Here is a 15,583-nt window from a genome sequence, read left to right on the forward strand (position 1 = left end):
GGTAACTTTCAAGTAAATATCTACAACTTTAAACATTATTAGTTAGGACCCTGAATGAAAAAAGTGCCCTCGGAAAGAAATTCATGTAAATGCGGCCCCTACAGCTTAGACACCCAAAGTCATCAGTCACTTTTTTAAATCTCAAGTGTAATTTCCAATGACAATCTGTCTTGGAACACAGATACTAAAGTTATTAATCTGACTGCACTCTGTGTTCATTCATACCCTAACAATTTGCAATTAAGAAAGGGTATTTTGCTTTGAATTTTTTTTGTTTTGTTTTTTTAAAAAAAACTGTTTCTGTTCTTGACAGACATTTACAATCCTAACTAATCTCCCCCGTTGTCCCAGCCAGAAGTACATGACTGGATCAATTTAACAGGTTGTCAGATACATAAAAAAATAGGATCAGCTTTTCAGACCTCTGTTTGGCAGACACTGTATTAGCTGTCAGACATTAATTCTGAAAGAAAAGCTGTTGTCCTTTCTTCCTAAGGACAAATGAGATATCCACTCTAGAAAGGAAGCCAGATACTTAGCCTTGATGATTGACCTTAGCAAAAAGCACAGCACGTGATTTATTCCCTAGAGGTGTAATTAAAAGCAAATTTCTCTTCAGATGTCTCCAGTTTGGGAAAGATTAGAGAAATAGAATAATTTCTCATTCCTCAGATAAGGTAACACTCCCTGCATCATACTTAAGAGTCCATAAATCACATATACTAACATTATATCATATGTACTAACAGCAAGAGCTGTTTCCTGGAGACCATAGGCGCAGTACTGGGAGCAAGAAGTGTCTGGAGTGAAAAAAATGCACTTAAATACAAACCCAAATATGACTATATAGTCCTGTATCTTTTTATGTTTGGCTTCCATGCTATGGCCTTAGACTCTGAAACAACATCAATTACCATAATAGTATCAAGAAATGTAGTTCTAAACACAAGCTCACAGATTCAGAGACCAGTATGAAGACTTTAGTTTTGATTCAAAGCATTCCTGGTCACAGAGAAAATACACTAAGAAGATGCTTAAATCCTGTCCCCACACCGTATCACATTTAGATGCTATTCCCTTCTGATTTTCAGTTAAGTAGTACTTGTTTGGCTGAGATAGTTATTTTCTTCACAGTAGCTTGTATGGTGTTACATTTTGGATTTGTGATGAAAACAGTGTTGAGAACACAGGGATGTTTTAGTTATTGCTGAACAGTGCTTACACAGTATCTAGGTCCTTTCTGGTTCTCTTGCTTCCCTGCCTCATCAGGGTATTAGGAATCAGCTGAGGGTACACAAGGAGTTGGGAGGGGAAGAGGGGACACAGCTGAGACAGCTGACCCCAACTGACCAAAGGGATATTCCACACCATATGATGCCATGTTCATCAATAAAACTATAGGGGGAGTTTACCAGGGATGCCATTGCTCAGGGACTGGCTGGGCATCAGTCAGCTGGTAGTGAGCAATTCTTTGGGGCTTTTTTTGCATCACTTGTTTTTTCTGTGTTTTGTTTCCTTTCCTTTTTTTTTTTTTTTTTAACTTATTAAACTCTTCATCTTAGCCCATTAGTTTTCTCAGTTTTATCCTTCTGATTCTCTCCCCCATCGCAATGAGGGGGAGTGAACAAGCAGCTCTGTAGTGCTTAGATGCCTACCAGGCTTAAATCACAATGTAAGGTATAGAGCTCAAAATTTTTAAAGGACAAATAAACTTACCTTGACCAGGTTCATACTGATTTACAGTCAGCTGATCAGGTTTATGTTTGATATACCCCTGCTTCAAGCAATTCTCCAAGAATAGGTCACAAATTTTAGGTAGACCTAGTTATAGAGAAAAAAAATGTAAGCAAAACAAGATAACCCTCTACATTTTTATCCTTTCTTTTTACAATAAATATAATAACTGGACAAAAGACACAGAAACAGTTTCATAAATACAGAAGTCCATCTAATAACGATCACTCTGCATTTGCTGTAACATGCACATATCAGAATTGGGGGCCTGACCGGCAAGTCTGATGTATTTATAACATCTCACAATTAGAAAGGCCATTCCTTCAAAGCCTCCGCATTCAGAAGCGGATCAGGTCCACTCCTTACAAATGCGAACTGCACTATCTGAACATATATAAAAGCATATCAAATCAGAAGCAGTTTCCGTCAACTACAGTAAAAAAGTTGCAGTCAAGAGGCAAAATTATTATGCAGAAAGCTCTCTAAAAAAATTATCCCCTAAAAAATTCTGTTGCTGAATTACATTAAATATCACTAAAAAATCTGCTGAAGTTAAATTGGTTTTGAAACAGGAATGAAAGTTACAGTCCTTCACTGGGTCTTTGGTTTGCTATTTTACCTGAGGATTTCAGTGTAAAATTCTGTTGTGGGTAACACCCACAAACATGTTAGTAACAGCCCTTTCATGAATCTATTGATTTTTATTTTTTAGTTGTTCTCCCCCAATGAAGTGTTTATGCTTTTCTCACACATAAAATATTCTAGCTGTGAGACTAGAAAACAGCTCAAATATCAATGCTTTTATGATTGTATATCTTCACTGTTAAAACTGCAATGTAACCAGAAACCCTCTGCTGGAAGCTACATCCACCCCGGTACACAGGCATCACCTCAAATTCCTATAAAACGAGATGTTTAACTCCCCTATTTTTTTATTTTTAAATCCAAGACTATAAGATGACTCACAGCTCTTGACTCCAAATAAGAATTATTCAAACCTTTTCAAAATTGCTTTCACTCCAAAGGAAAAATTTATTTTGGTGTGCACCCAGCAAGCTTCAGCTAGTCAAGATATATATACACAGCAATATAAATCAAAATTCCCAAATAGGTGAATATGTAACTTGTAACACAATTGTTTTATGAAACAAAAGCTAAAAAAAGAATGACAATTACAATCACAAAGGCCTTAAAGGGCAGCAACCGCTGGCTGCAGGTGGTTGGAAAACAAGCTTCAAGTACTCACAATAATTTGGAATGGATCCCATTCAAAAGCACTGTTCAGTGTGCGCTTAAGATACAATGAAGGCTCTCCTTTAATTAGAATTCTACATCCATATCTCAGTGAGGCTTAAAGGCTTTATATAATGGTTCAAGTATCAGTGAGAAATAAGTATGATTTAATAGGGAAGTTCTCACCTCCAGGTAAAGGTTTGTCTTTATCAACATTGTTGTTATCATAGCAAAACTCATATCCAAAATGTTTTACTCTTCTATGCTTTAAAGTTTTCTGGGCTGTAACAACACACAAGATTAAAGTGAGATTAGACTACATAAAACAGTATAGGCAGATTGCTATGCTCCCCTATTCCATCTGACCTGTTAAACCTAAACATTCTTTAATTAACAGTTGAAACAATGTGTGTGGCCCTTGTTCTTCATGGCACACTGCTACCTTACTACCTTTTGTATTTGCATCAAGCATCACATTAACTGCTTCCTGAAGTCAAAGTGATGGTGGTTTTGTGCATGCAAGTAGAGAGTACCAATTTTCTTGAGCCACGCTTAATGCATCTTTATTCTTGCCCTGATCTCTGAACTTGCAATTGGTCAATATCCTATGGATACAGCAGGATCCTTCACTTTCACCAATTACCAAATTACGTGTTAGGTCTATATATATACACACACCCCTAACGTTAGGTCAATGCAACCCTTTGTGTTGTTGCAAGGAACAAAATTTACACAGAAACCTTGAAGTGAATTCCAAGAACAATTAATTTATAAAGACATTTAACTCCACAGAGCTCAAGTGAAAGCACAAAAGCATGCGGAATGTGTGTCTGGTTGACTTCTTTTTGATTTAAGAGAAGCACGGCTCCTCAGTTGGACGTCAAATTACAAGGGTAACCTTCACAGAACAGTCTCGTACTTGGCATATGACACCTGGAAAAGACTTCAGTTGTTTCTGGACGCAGGAATACTATTCAAGCAAAACCATACCAGAGTATCAATTCAGACCACTTGTCCCCAGGAGCTTACCACTTACAATAAGACCCAATTTCTAAAATATTAAGAACAAATACACAGTGATTTCAAACAATACATTTACCAAGATGTAGACTTCTTGTAAACTGAAACTGTACATAAAACCAGCAAAAAAAGTATGGAAGATCTGGATTTCTATGGTTTTTCCCACCATTTTGGGTATCTTCATATCCTATCCAGTCAATACTTTCCAACATCCTCCTTTCTTCCTCTGGAGAAATAATCTTTTCAATGATCATTAGGCCTGGAGGCAAGCTTGTAGGAACAGCATTCTGCCATAAAACTGGAGTGTACAGAAAAAGAGAATATTGTCACTGTTTAGAGAAAATAAAACCATGTGTTCCCTATAGGGATATTTACTATGTACGAAAATATACTATGGCTGTGGAAATATTCGCTTTAGTGATACAATGAAGCTCATCATCTTATTTGGAGAATGAATGATCCCTTTTTGGCATGACAAAACAGGATAAGGCCTGTTTTGCTCATGCAAAGCACTTTCTCAAAATCTTACTGCATAAGACCAACAAGACTCCACATTATTCAAACACAAAACACTTGTGATTTTCCTGTCAAAATAATGGTAAAAATAATTTCCTGATAACTTCATTTAAAATCTTTTAGAACTTTAGTGATTTACCAAATCACCAGATTGATATCTCAATCTGTCACCTGATTGATATCTCTGGATATTCATCCAGAGAAGCAATCTGTAATCAAATATGGAGGAATATAATGCAATACCTAGGTGAAAACAAAATGTTGGCGATGTAAGGACATTCAGTTTGCTATCCTAATAGCTTAAAAAAAAAACTATTTGCTGGCAGAATGTCCAGACCAACACAAGTAAGCCTTTACACTAAATAGCTGTCCTGGTTTTGGCTTGTAGTCAGCCATAAAAAATCTTGGAGACAAGGAGGGAGAGGGGAAAAAAAAAAAAGGGCAGCCAAATATCTTATTGTGCCTATTTTCCTTGTTAGAGTTGAGATGGATTGCAAGGCTAACATCACAGAAGAAATCCAATGAACTGTCCAGAGATCTCCTGGGTCTCAATTTAGCTTCTTAATCACAAAACCTTCACGTGCAGTATTAAATGCAAAAATCTTCACGTGCAGTATTAAATGGTCTGGAAACTACCTAAATCCTTTTTCCTTTTGCTGCCACATAAAGGAATTCAAATTAGAGTATCCTATCACGAAATACAAGGAGCAAAGATTATTTTATGTTCTGAATCTTAGATTGTGTCTTTCATTCTCTGCGTCTACTTACAAAGACTAGTACACTTTTAGCTATATTTACAGCCTAGGAATTAAAAGCAGAGGGAAGCAGTATGCTGGAAGTTGGATATATAGGAAAGCAGAAAAGTTATACCTTTTTCCACAAAATTAATATATAGAACAATGTTTTGGCCACAGTCTTCCAGTGTTACTTCTTTTCCATTAAGGGCACCAAAGGCTTTCTTGGCTTCTTCTGTTGTCCCATACTTCACAAATGAATATGGTTTATTCGGTGGCATTAAGAGTGTTTCCACCAATCCATGTTCTCCTACTATCCTGAGCAGTTGGTGTCTACTCATCCCATTACCAAGACCAGCATTGGCAATAACCAAGCTCTAATTGAAGAGGAATTTAACAAAAAAAAAAAAAAAGAAAAAAAAGAGAGAGAATATGTGATTACTGTTGGTTCATTTAAAACTAACACTCTACGAAGAGAGCAGCTCTGTAAAGAAAAATTAAGTAAGCCCATGAGGGCTCTTTTATGTATTCCACACAAGATACCTACATTTCAATGAGCTTGGCATATGAGGCTAAGGCAACAGTTGTTTGCTCAGCACATATTCTGGCAGAAAAGCTTGCAACCTGTATCAGAGATACCTCCTCAATTAACATGTGTAGTTACTATCACAATAGCACTTAAGCTTCAAACTGGCATGTGTGCATCAAATATACTGCAGGCAGACAATGACCTTGGCAGGCATAATTTTGGTGGTTTCTAAAATGGAATTTTTCCAGAGACCTGCTACCACTAACAAAAACAAACAGAAAAACCTTTGAAGACTCTGAGATTTTTTTTTTTAAAGAAAGGTTTTCTTTGCCAAGGAATCTCTCCAAGCATAGAGAGATTGATATTCCCAGTCCCTCCTCACGTCCCCCATACGTCACATTCACCAAAAAAAAGCAGCAGCATCTAGAAATAGAGCATCTAGTTTTGCTCCAGCACTCTTACCTGAAAATTCTCCCTCTTGTTTCTATAAACAAAAGGGATTTACATCCCATTCTCAGGTAATACAGATTACTTCATGCACAATGCCTAATTGCTTCATTCTACGATTTCACAGTGATTTATGTCCAAAACTATCAAGGACTACGCAGTTTATGAGGACTGTTGCTGGTTTGCCCAATATTGGAAGAATCAGCTAAACAGAACTTTTCAAAGGACTATTATCCAAAAAAATATCCTCTGAAAATACACAGGTCTTTTCAAAATAAATTAACAAGTTCTTTTGACATCTAAATTGCTATATGTCATAACTGGATGTTCAATCTAATCATGGCAGTTGAAAGAAATTTAAGTCCCTTTTTAAGGCCAAATGAGGACGGAGTCTTGAAGTTTTGATTGAACTTCAGTGACTCCAAACAGCTAGCAACAATTTTTTCAGACTGACTCCATGTAGCACCTTTCCATAAAGCTTTCAGACAATCTTCTCCTTGAAGTCTATAAATGTTCTGTGCCCTTTTCTGAAGGCAGCTGGTAAAATGTTCAATTGTTTCAAATGATAGCATTTCACTTCTCTAAAAGACAGAAAATCAGGTTTAAAACTGAAGAGAAGCATTATTAAAAAAAAATTTTATATATTGAGCATGCCTGAGGTATGGCTGTGGTTATGCCTATTGCGATGGATCTGTTAACACCTGTTCTTAGCACTGCATCAGGCTGTTCATTACTGATCACATTTTTCAAAGGTTAATTATAATAATTATTAATTATTGTTATTTTCTCAAGTGTTATTAATGGGGAGGCCTATGTGTATAGAGGAAACGCAGAGACTCAAACCAGTGCTTTCAGTAGCTGTAGGCACTTCACCTACAAACACTATCTCAATACAACAGCAGCATGTACAGCAACTGATCACGCCCTCCTGACTGAGCAGTTTCAACATAAGCAGACTCTTGAACAAAGCCTGAAAGCATTTTCTGTATTCTTGACAGAAGTTTACTACTAGCACGATGATTTTGTTTTGTACATCACTTATTCAAATGTTCTCTCATCTATGAGGATCTTGCTGGACCTAAAAACTACTCTTTGGATAGATTAGATGGATAATTTAGTATCTGGGGCAGTGTTGAGGGAAACAAGTCCTGGGTTATGGACCCATTTCCAAGGAACACTAGAAAAACACAGTCCCTTCTCCAAAGAGCTTATAATATACACAAGATTGCTGGGTCATTTTAGCATATGCCCACATGGTATGAAATCTGTGTGAAGAGTAAGCCCAATTTTGTTACAAAAAAGTATAAAGATCTAGCCAGTGTTTCCATACTTGCATGGGAAGAATTACAGGATCAAGATGAACAAGGCTAGAGTAAATGATACAACTCTACAGTGTTTCAAGCGATTAGCATCCCTCCACAACTGACAAAGGGAAATTGTAAAGCCTGTCTCTAACTCCTTCCCTTTCTGTCTGCAAGTTCCTGTCACTTGCCTTTTACTGTGCCAGTATCTGCAAGGTCACCCTCTGATCTGCTGTAGCTCTCTACTGGGGCAGAAAACTACAGATCAAAAAGTTGAGTAGTTTTCCTTTACGTTAGGGAATAAAGTGGCTTTTGGAAAGTTCATCAAGCATCATAAGAAAGCCTAATTCCCTCCTATCTTGTTTCCTTTTATGCAAGGGAATAGAAAGTTGTCCCTTCTTCAATAGCTGTGAGTCAGTCAATGAGTTCAACTCCCACAGAACCACAGTCGAAATCAATTTAGGTGAAGAAAACAACATGGAAAAGATTTCTAAGACAGACATGTTTTTAACAGGGAGTTTAAATGAGAAAATTCATACTTGATAAAGTATAGAGGAAAGAAAGACACAAAAGCTAAAAGCCAGAGAAAATAAATCACACAGAAAGAGAAGAAAAGTTTATCTACTTCAAGAAGGTAACATTCCCAATGCTTCCTTGTCCTCCCCACCCCATGGAACTACTGTTTCAGATTTTAAAAAAAAAAAAAAAAAAAAAAAAAAGAAAAACCACAACAACAAAAAATGCAAACAAACAAACAAAAAGCCCCAAACTTATCCAAAGGCCATCAAAGTCTCTGCAAAGACATTAAATTGCTGAAGTGCAGTTCTGCTTTGAAATCAAAGCAGCATAGAAGACCCTCAATCTTAGGAAGCACATTTTGGAGAACTGCATTTCAGACAAAGCATATGCGAGAACAGAACACCAATAAGTAGCATTTTCACACTACCAACAAAATCAGAACTGCCAGTCACCTGTGTGGCATGGGAGACGCACTCAATGCCCTCATGCTTCATCAATGTATGCTGAGCTCTGACCTGCTTCCTCAATACCTTCTTCTTCATTTTACAGACTTTCAAATGACCTTTGCTGGTTTTAACTTCCATGCCGGTGATCTGGGAAGCAGAAGTAACAACACACAGTAAGCGTCACGCTTGAAAAATACTTCAGTCTGCTCTAAAGAAATAGCCTCCCCATCTCATATGTCAGCTCTAGTATAGTAATAGGACTTTCAATAATTCCAGATGTTTTTTATTAATTGGGGCTGACAAAACTGAGTCTGCAATGTACATTCTTCCACAGTCAACAGCACAGTTTTCCCCATCACTGAAGTTTGGTTATTAAACTCTCTTTTAAGTGGATCCCTCCCTAAAAATAAATAAAGCTTTAAAGACTCCATGATGCTAGATTTCATTTTCCAGCTTTTCCTCTTCTTCACCTCTTTATTCACAATATCACTATCTCCATTTGCAGTTTTTAAACTCCTTGTCCCTCCTGTTTTCACATAATAGTTTCCCTTAATTTGCTCTCCAGACAAGAACAAGAGGAAAAAAATACACGTGCAGCTTCGATGAGATTTGTATTGTTTTAGCTTCTAAGTTATTCATGCCTCACTGAATGCTTGAGTTGGAGATGAACTGTTCCCATTTGGCTCTGTTTTCCTAATTACCAGTTTCAAGTGAATATGACATTTGGCAAAAATTGCTTTTTCTGAGAGTAGAAAAATAATGTGTTCAACACTTAGATGTCCAAGAACTAGCAACCAGGATGCTCCACAGCTCATTTAGCACATCTCCCAAAGCCAAACTTTGTGCAAATCACATTCCTCTCATGAGAGGGAAGGGAAAACCGCATACATATACTAATTATTGAATTTAGTGGCAATAGAGCATTTACCTACCGGTGAGTTGCTTAAGGGTCACTGGCCTTCTCCAGGTTTGTTGCATCTTTTGCCACTTCTGATCTACCGCTATATTGAGATCATATGATACCTTCCTACGTCCCTCTGAGAATACTTTCTTTTCTTTTCTCCCCTCCCACTTCCTTCAAACCCAAGGGAAGAGTCCAAACCTCACCTAAGACTATAATAAAGCTCCCAGACATTGATATGGCTAGACTTTGACTTTCTCTTTTTCTGTCCCGATAGTACAATCCCTTATCCATATTTTAGAGATTTCTTGTCTTCTTTCCCCCAAATCCTCCTAACGCTACAGGTGGACAATACAACTGCAGTTTTCTGTCCTTTTCCATTCTTTTATTATCACTGACCTGGTAACAACCCTTCCACCTCATCTTCTCTTCACCTCAAAAAATGTAGGTTTTTTTAAGAAAAGACAAAAAAACAACTATGCCAATCATCACTGTGTTTTCTTATTTAAATGTGTCAACTGCTTCAACAATTGGTCATCCACTTGTATACCTTCTGGTTTGGAAGACTGCATAGCTGCTTCCCAATACCTACACTGCAGGCACGTTCATAATAATATGAAAATGTACCACAGGAAAATTGTAAAGGTAAAAAAAAAAAATTTCATATTAGTATTTGATGCAACTTTGTATTGAATGACTTAGCAAATGTTTTCTTCTAAACAAATGCCATTATGCTAGTAAAATTGTTATTAAAGTATTAGAGTTGCACAGGATCTGTAAGCGTGTATTCCTGGTGACTGCTGCAGTATTACCATCATCACCATGCACAACTCTTAACTGCACTGAAAGAGAAAAATCTTTAAAGGGAATCAGAATGACAAAAGCACCCAGTAGAAATAATAGATTCTAATCCCCAGAAAAGGAGCAGAATAAATGCTGCCAAAGACGACTCGGTCTTTTGCCACTCCTTACCATTTGTTTGTTCTTCCTCCCACCCCTGCTCTTCCACTTCCAAACCCGATTTTATAGCAGTCTCAAATGAACTAAAACACTTGTCAAAGAAAATTATTGGCAACAACAATTTCAAGCCAACTGAGAAAGTTACTGGCATGATAGTCTCCAACAGTTCTATCCTGAAAGAGTTGCAGATGCCTGTGACCAAGTTTGAGATGGTGCATGCGTGGCCGTAACAGTTTGAATCCCAACCTCCTGGTCAAACAGCATTTTTTTTTTCCTCACATATCCTGGCCACATAAAGATCACGTTTACATCTGAGCCTAACATAAAAACCCTAATAAATTACTCGGCACCAAGATCCATCCTACCACCACTAGACTCTTGTGAGTTCCTAGGGTCCCTTACTCAGAGCTAGTTCAAGCATAGCCATGCTAACATGTAATGGAGGCAAAATATAGGAGAAGGAAATCTCACCAAACTAAGAGAGCAGTTTCAGAAAAAGGAAGAGACTACTGAAATAATTATTTCATGTGACTTCAGAAACATAAAGTGTGGAGACTGAAAAGATCAATGGGTTATAGAGCCAATCTTCCTTTCTGTAAAATTATTTTTTATTACAGGTTTGTTAGCAACTGTCTTCCATTTCCCTTCAATACAATAGTGCTCTCTAAGGGCTTTCTGCATATTTTTATACTCTGCTTTTCTCCCTTCGCTTCCCAAGTTTCTCAGTACTTTCTCAAATAATAGTTTTCCCTTCTTGATGGCAGACCTGCACAGAGTCTGCAGTTTACTCTTTGACAAAACCACACTTGCTTCTAAAGACAAATAATTCAAAATAGTTTCCTGATGGAGATGAAGTGAAGAATTCTCAAACTAGGGTTAAACACACAGAAAGCAATGGTCCTGTGGTCCCGTTAACCTTCACTAGCTAAATAGTGATCAAGAAATCTCAAACTTGCTTAGACAAAAAAAACCACAGTGAGACACCAAAAAAAACCAACAAAAGGTAAATGCAAGCAAAGGTACCTGGGGGGGGGGGAAGAACACCCTCATGAAAAGAAGCATGAGAAGTTTACATTAAGGACATTCTCCTAAGTGCATCTAATGGGTTACCCTTACCAGGATTCATTTGACTTGCAGGCTTGTTCAGCAAGCTTACCATGACCAAGCTGTCCAATTAACAGATTTGGTTCAAAAGGCTTGACCTGCCCGACTTTATTTGCCATACAGAGGTGAACAGAGGCCAACAGCTTTACAGACTGCCCATCTGCAGGTCTTCCAGGGAGGGGGACAAACAGTCCCAAACGACTTCACAGGAAAGTATAGGAGAAGCACATCTTTGATTTGGTGAGGTGGGGTTACAGGAAGAGAATAAAAGTATGGGGTGGGTTTACTCTTTGGAACCATGCAAATCTGGTTCAGAAGTAAAAGCATGGAGGCTACATACATCACCATACCAGTCAGACCATTGGCACACAGCCTCTGCAGAACAGACACAGCCAGTAGAAACTGGTATCAAACTGAACTTCAGTTTGAAGTTCAGCCTTCTGAGGCCCAGGCCTCTCCCATAAATCTACACCTCTGTGGACTGGAAGATTCCATCTGATCTCAGAGGAAAGCAGCTCTGGGTTTAGTCAGGCCTTTAGTCAGGTCCTCACAAACTCACACATTCTCCAGGCAGAAGCCAAGAGGTCATGGCCCAATATTTGGCAAACTAGAACAGAAACTGAAATTTAAAGACTACTTTCCACCCTTTCCTAACCTCTAACTAAACAACAGAACAAGGGACAGACAAGGTGTGACTCAGCTGCCTAAACAATAGCATTTAAAACTGGCAGATGCCCTACCCCACACTGCTTGGCCATTCACCCGCTGCTCAAGAAGCCTAAGACATTCCCTACATGCTGTGTCATGCTTGCCAACATTACCCAGACGCCTCCGGCCCCTGAAGGCATCTCAAACAGCATTACCTGCATTTCGGATACAGCAGAACCTTCCCTTGGTCTGTCTGAACAGTGCCTAAACTCGCCGCCTCGTCTGTTGTATCATTACCAGAGGCTGAGTTCTGCCAGCATGGAAACCAACAGTCTGCCTTGATTTCTGAGTTAAAGAACCACACTCAACTGTATAGAAGCGGAAGATTTTATCTGGTAGCATCTCACACCCACTTTATGAAGGCCAACATGACTACAGAAGAGAAAGCTTGCAGTAGTAGATGATTCATTGCTGTTATCATCTCCTTTCACAAGTATTAAAGAGTCGCTCCTGCAAACACACTGAAACAGTCTCCCCTTGCAATGCTATCTCATCACACAACTGACCTGAAATTACTATAAAGGTTATTGTAAAGCTTTAATGTAATGGGGGAACCTTATTTGCTGTAGAAGCCACTTCCGAAAATGGAAGTGCACCGTTACTGAAGCGGAGCCAAACGGCAGCTGTCAGCAGAGGGAGCACCGCGCTCACTTATGAAGTTCGGCAGTTCATTATTCAGCTTTGGCTTGGTTTTGTGCCGCAGAAGCGCACACATAAATGTATACAGACATTGCGTACACACAGACATCAAAACTCGTGGAAAAAAAAATAAAATTCAGGAGCTCTGGTGGGCAGATTTAAGAGTTTGGCATTGGTCAAATATACCAGAAGGCGCCGGTACGTTCCTGCGGTTATCCCCACCGCATCTCTGCCAGGGACAGCCAGCACTTAAACCTCCCATCGACAACCCTCAAATTCATAGGCTCTGGGCACTTGTTGAAAATGGTAAAGGTAACAGGAATAAGAACAGGTACGTGCGCATGCTGTTCTGCCCTGAATAAACACGGCGCGGGGGGAAGGGGGGTGTGTGTCAAAGCTGTGAGGCAGACGCAGGGGTTGACTTGGCCTTGCCCGCCGTCACACCACCTCGCCCTGACAGGGCCAAGGCCACGACGCCGCGGGCTCGGCTCCCCCGCACACGGAGGGAAGGAAAGGCGGCAGGGGCCGCCCGCGCTCCCGGCACCCCCGCGGCGCCCCGCACGCTCCCCCTCCCCCAGGCAGCGGCCGGGCGGGGCGGGTGCTGCAGCCCCGGGCCCGGCGGACGCGGCACGTTACCTGGCTGGAGGCGGCCATGTTGGGGCGGGCAGGCAGCCCGCCTCCGCCGCGCCGTCATGGCGGCGCCCCGCCCCTGGCCCGCCCTGAATGGGTCATGGCCGCCGTGCGGACGGGAAGTGTCTGCCTGAGGGTCTTCTGCGAGACAAACCATCTGCACTACCATGACGGGGTGAAGAAGGGAAAAGTTTTCAGACATGAACCGGTGTTCTGCGCCAGGATTTCCTGAGTGCCTGGTGGGTCCGAGGCCTGTCCTCGCAGCGCTGAGGGGAACTTCGTGGTGTAATGGCGGCGGGTAAGGCGGAAGACGGCTGTCTTCGGTCTCCTGCCTTGGACACACGCTTATTGCAGTTTTTCCATAGCCTCGTTTCTGCTTACCCAAATGCTACCCGGCTTCACCTGCCTGCAGGCCCTCCCCGTCCTGCCTTTTCTCTCCCAAGTAAAGCCTGCTCCTTGTTCTCCTTCCCATCAAGAGAGTTTTCTTCTAAGTCCACAACAGAAGTAAAGCAACGTTTGAACTCCTGCTTCAGCCCCATACCTGGGTCCACTCCTTCACTGAGGGCAATTCAGGGCAGAGCCTCCTCCAACACAGGGGTTCTCAAAACAGCCACATCCACACAGCAGATTGAAGACGTCTTCCCCCAGGCTGAGGCACCCAGCTGAAGAGACCATCACCTAGGCAGGCCATCATCACAGCAGCACTGATCCCATTACCTTTGGTGCATCCTGCACTGGGGTTGGAGGAAGACAAAACCATGCCGATGCAGCCAAGGCCACATGAAGGCCAACCCTCTGGTTGTACATAAATATTTCCTCATACCACTCTTCAGCTTGCTAGCAATCCCACAAAGGCTGCTTAGTAAACCTGTGTTATTGAGCAACCTGCGCCTTGCTAAAAGGAAGCATCTCCAAAGCTTGCCAGCTCTCTGCACGAGAAAGCGATCCCTTAAATCAGAGATAGAGTGTGTAAATCCCCCTTCATCTTTTTCTGCCATCATAGACTAACTGAGCTTCATACTATGCCCCTGTACTAGCACAGCATTTTCCCCCTTCCTTATCCAAAATACTGAAGTTCAGCATTACCTACTTTGTCTTTACCTGGCAAATATTTTACATCTCCCTGTAGCTTATTACCTAAAACCAGTCTTTTTTTTTCTTTCCTCTCTTTAAATACCAAGCTGATTTTTTTTCTTCCCTCAACCTCCTCTGGGTATTTAACCTTTCTCAAGATTATTAGGTGTGGGGTTCCCAGGTGGGTAGTATGTATGGTGACTGATGAGCCTGTAGAGCTGTAGTCGGAACCCAGCTCCTCAGCGTTGTCCCAGATTCACACTCTGGGGGAGCATACCCATGCTGTTAGGTAGTGCTGTGCTTGTCTAGAAAAAAAAATTTTTTTGTCTTTTCCTTAGATCGTATAACGTGCCCTCCACCAGGAACACAGCTATCCCATGCACAGGTGGTACAAGGGCAATAAAGATGTGAGGTTGATGGGGTATATCCACCAGCCTGTGAAGGTAATCAGAAAGGTGGCACCAATTCTGTCCTTCCACCACAAGTGTGTGGCATTATATCACTCTCCATCTTTGGCCTACACAGTAGGTAGTAAGGAATTGTGACAGCACAAATCTTTTGCTTAAGTTTTTGCATATGTACAGGGTGAATATTAACTGCCTGCCTAGTAAGAGTATAGCAGGGAGCTTGTTAACCTTTGCAAACACTAAGTATTAGCATTATCTGGTCTTTTTGTAAGCCAGAATGAATGGGGGGAAAGAACAACCAGGCAATGTCAACAGCTGCTGTCTCTATTAAAATATTTTCTGAGGCCCTCAGCCCTGGAAACCACCAAACCTGAACAGTACTGAAAGGACGATCCTAATGAAATCGGTTTGTAATTAATTACCAATGTGTTCTGACAAGTGGAAAATACCTGCCCAAAGGTGGTTTCTGGTAAGTGTCCATGCTCCAGTTCAAAGCCCTGATAATGTGGGCTCTCCATTCTTCTGCTTTGCTCTCCATGTGTGGTTTATCCCCCTGGGATGCATTGTTAGTAGATAAGAAGTTCGTGGAACGTTACATCTTGGAGCACAAACCAAGAGGTTCTGGCAGCTGCCTGACCCTGTGTTCGCTTGTCATTGTGTTTATTCTGCTTTATTATTGTG

General features: G+C 40.6%; 1 protein-coding gene across 5 annotated transcripts in view; it reads right to left on the minus strand.

Annotated features, from left to right (window-relative positions):
* The window catches only part of ALKBH8 (alkB homolog 8, tRNA methyltransferase), a 51,173-nt gene extending 36,963 nt beyond the window's left edge, over positions 1–14,210 (minus strand). The window contains exons 1-6 of one of the 5 annotated variants that reach the window (XM_075082265.1): positions 13,428–14,210; positions 8,486–8,626; positions 5,374–5,614; positions 4,154–4,285; positions 3,154–3,249; positions 1,717–1,821 (exon numbers count right to left, since the gene is read on the minus strand). In XM_075082265.1, the coding sequence (XP_074938366.1) occupies positions 1,717–1,821; positions 3,154–3,249; positions 4,154–4,285; positions 5,374–5,614; positions 8,486–8,626; positions 13,428–13,445 (733 nt within the window). In that variant the 5' untranslated portion in view covers positions 13,446–14,210. Of the gene's footprint in view, positions 1–1,716; positions 1,822–3,153; positions 3,250–4,066; positions 4,286–5,373; positions 5,615–8,485; positions 8,627–13,427 lie in introns of all 5 variants that reach the window. The other 4 variants (XM_075082259.1, XM_075082292.1, XM_075082281.1 and 1 more) reach the window with 4 other exon arrangements.
* Positions 14,211–15,583: the final 1,373 nt, after the last annotated feature.

This window comes from Phalacrocorax aristotelis, chromosome 1 (genome assembly GCF_949628215.1).
Source record: "Phalacrocorax aristotelis chromosome 1, bGulAri2.1, whole genome shotgun sequence".
NCBI lineage: Eukaryota > Metazoa > Chordata > Aves > Suliformes > Phalacrocoracidae > Phalacrocorax > Phalacrocorax aristotelis.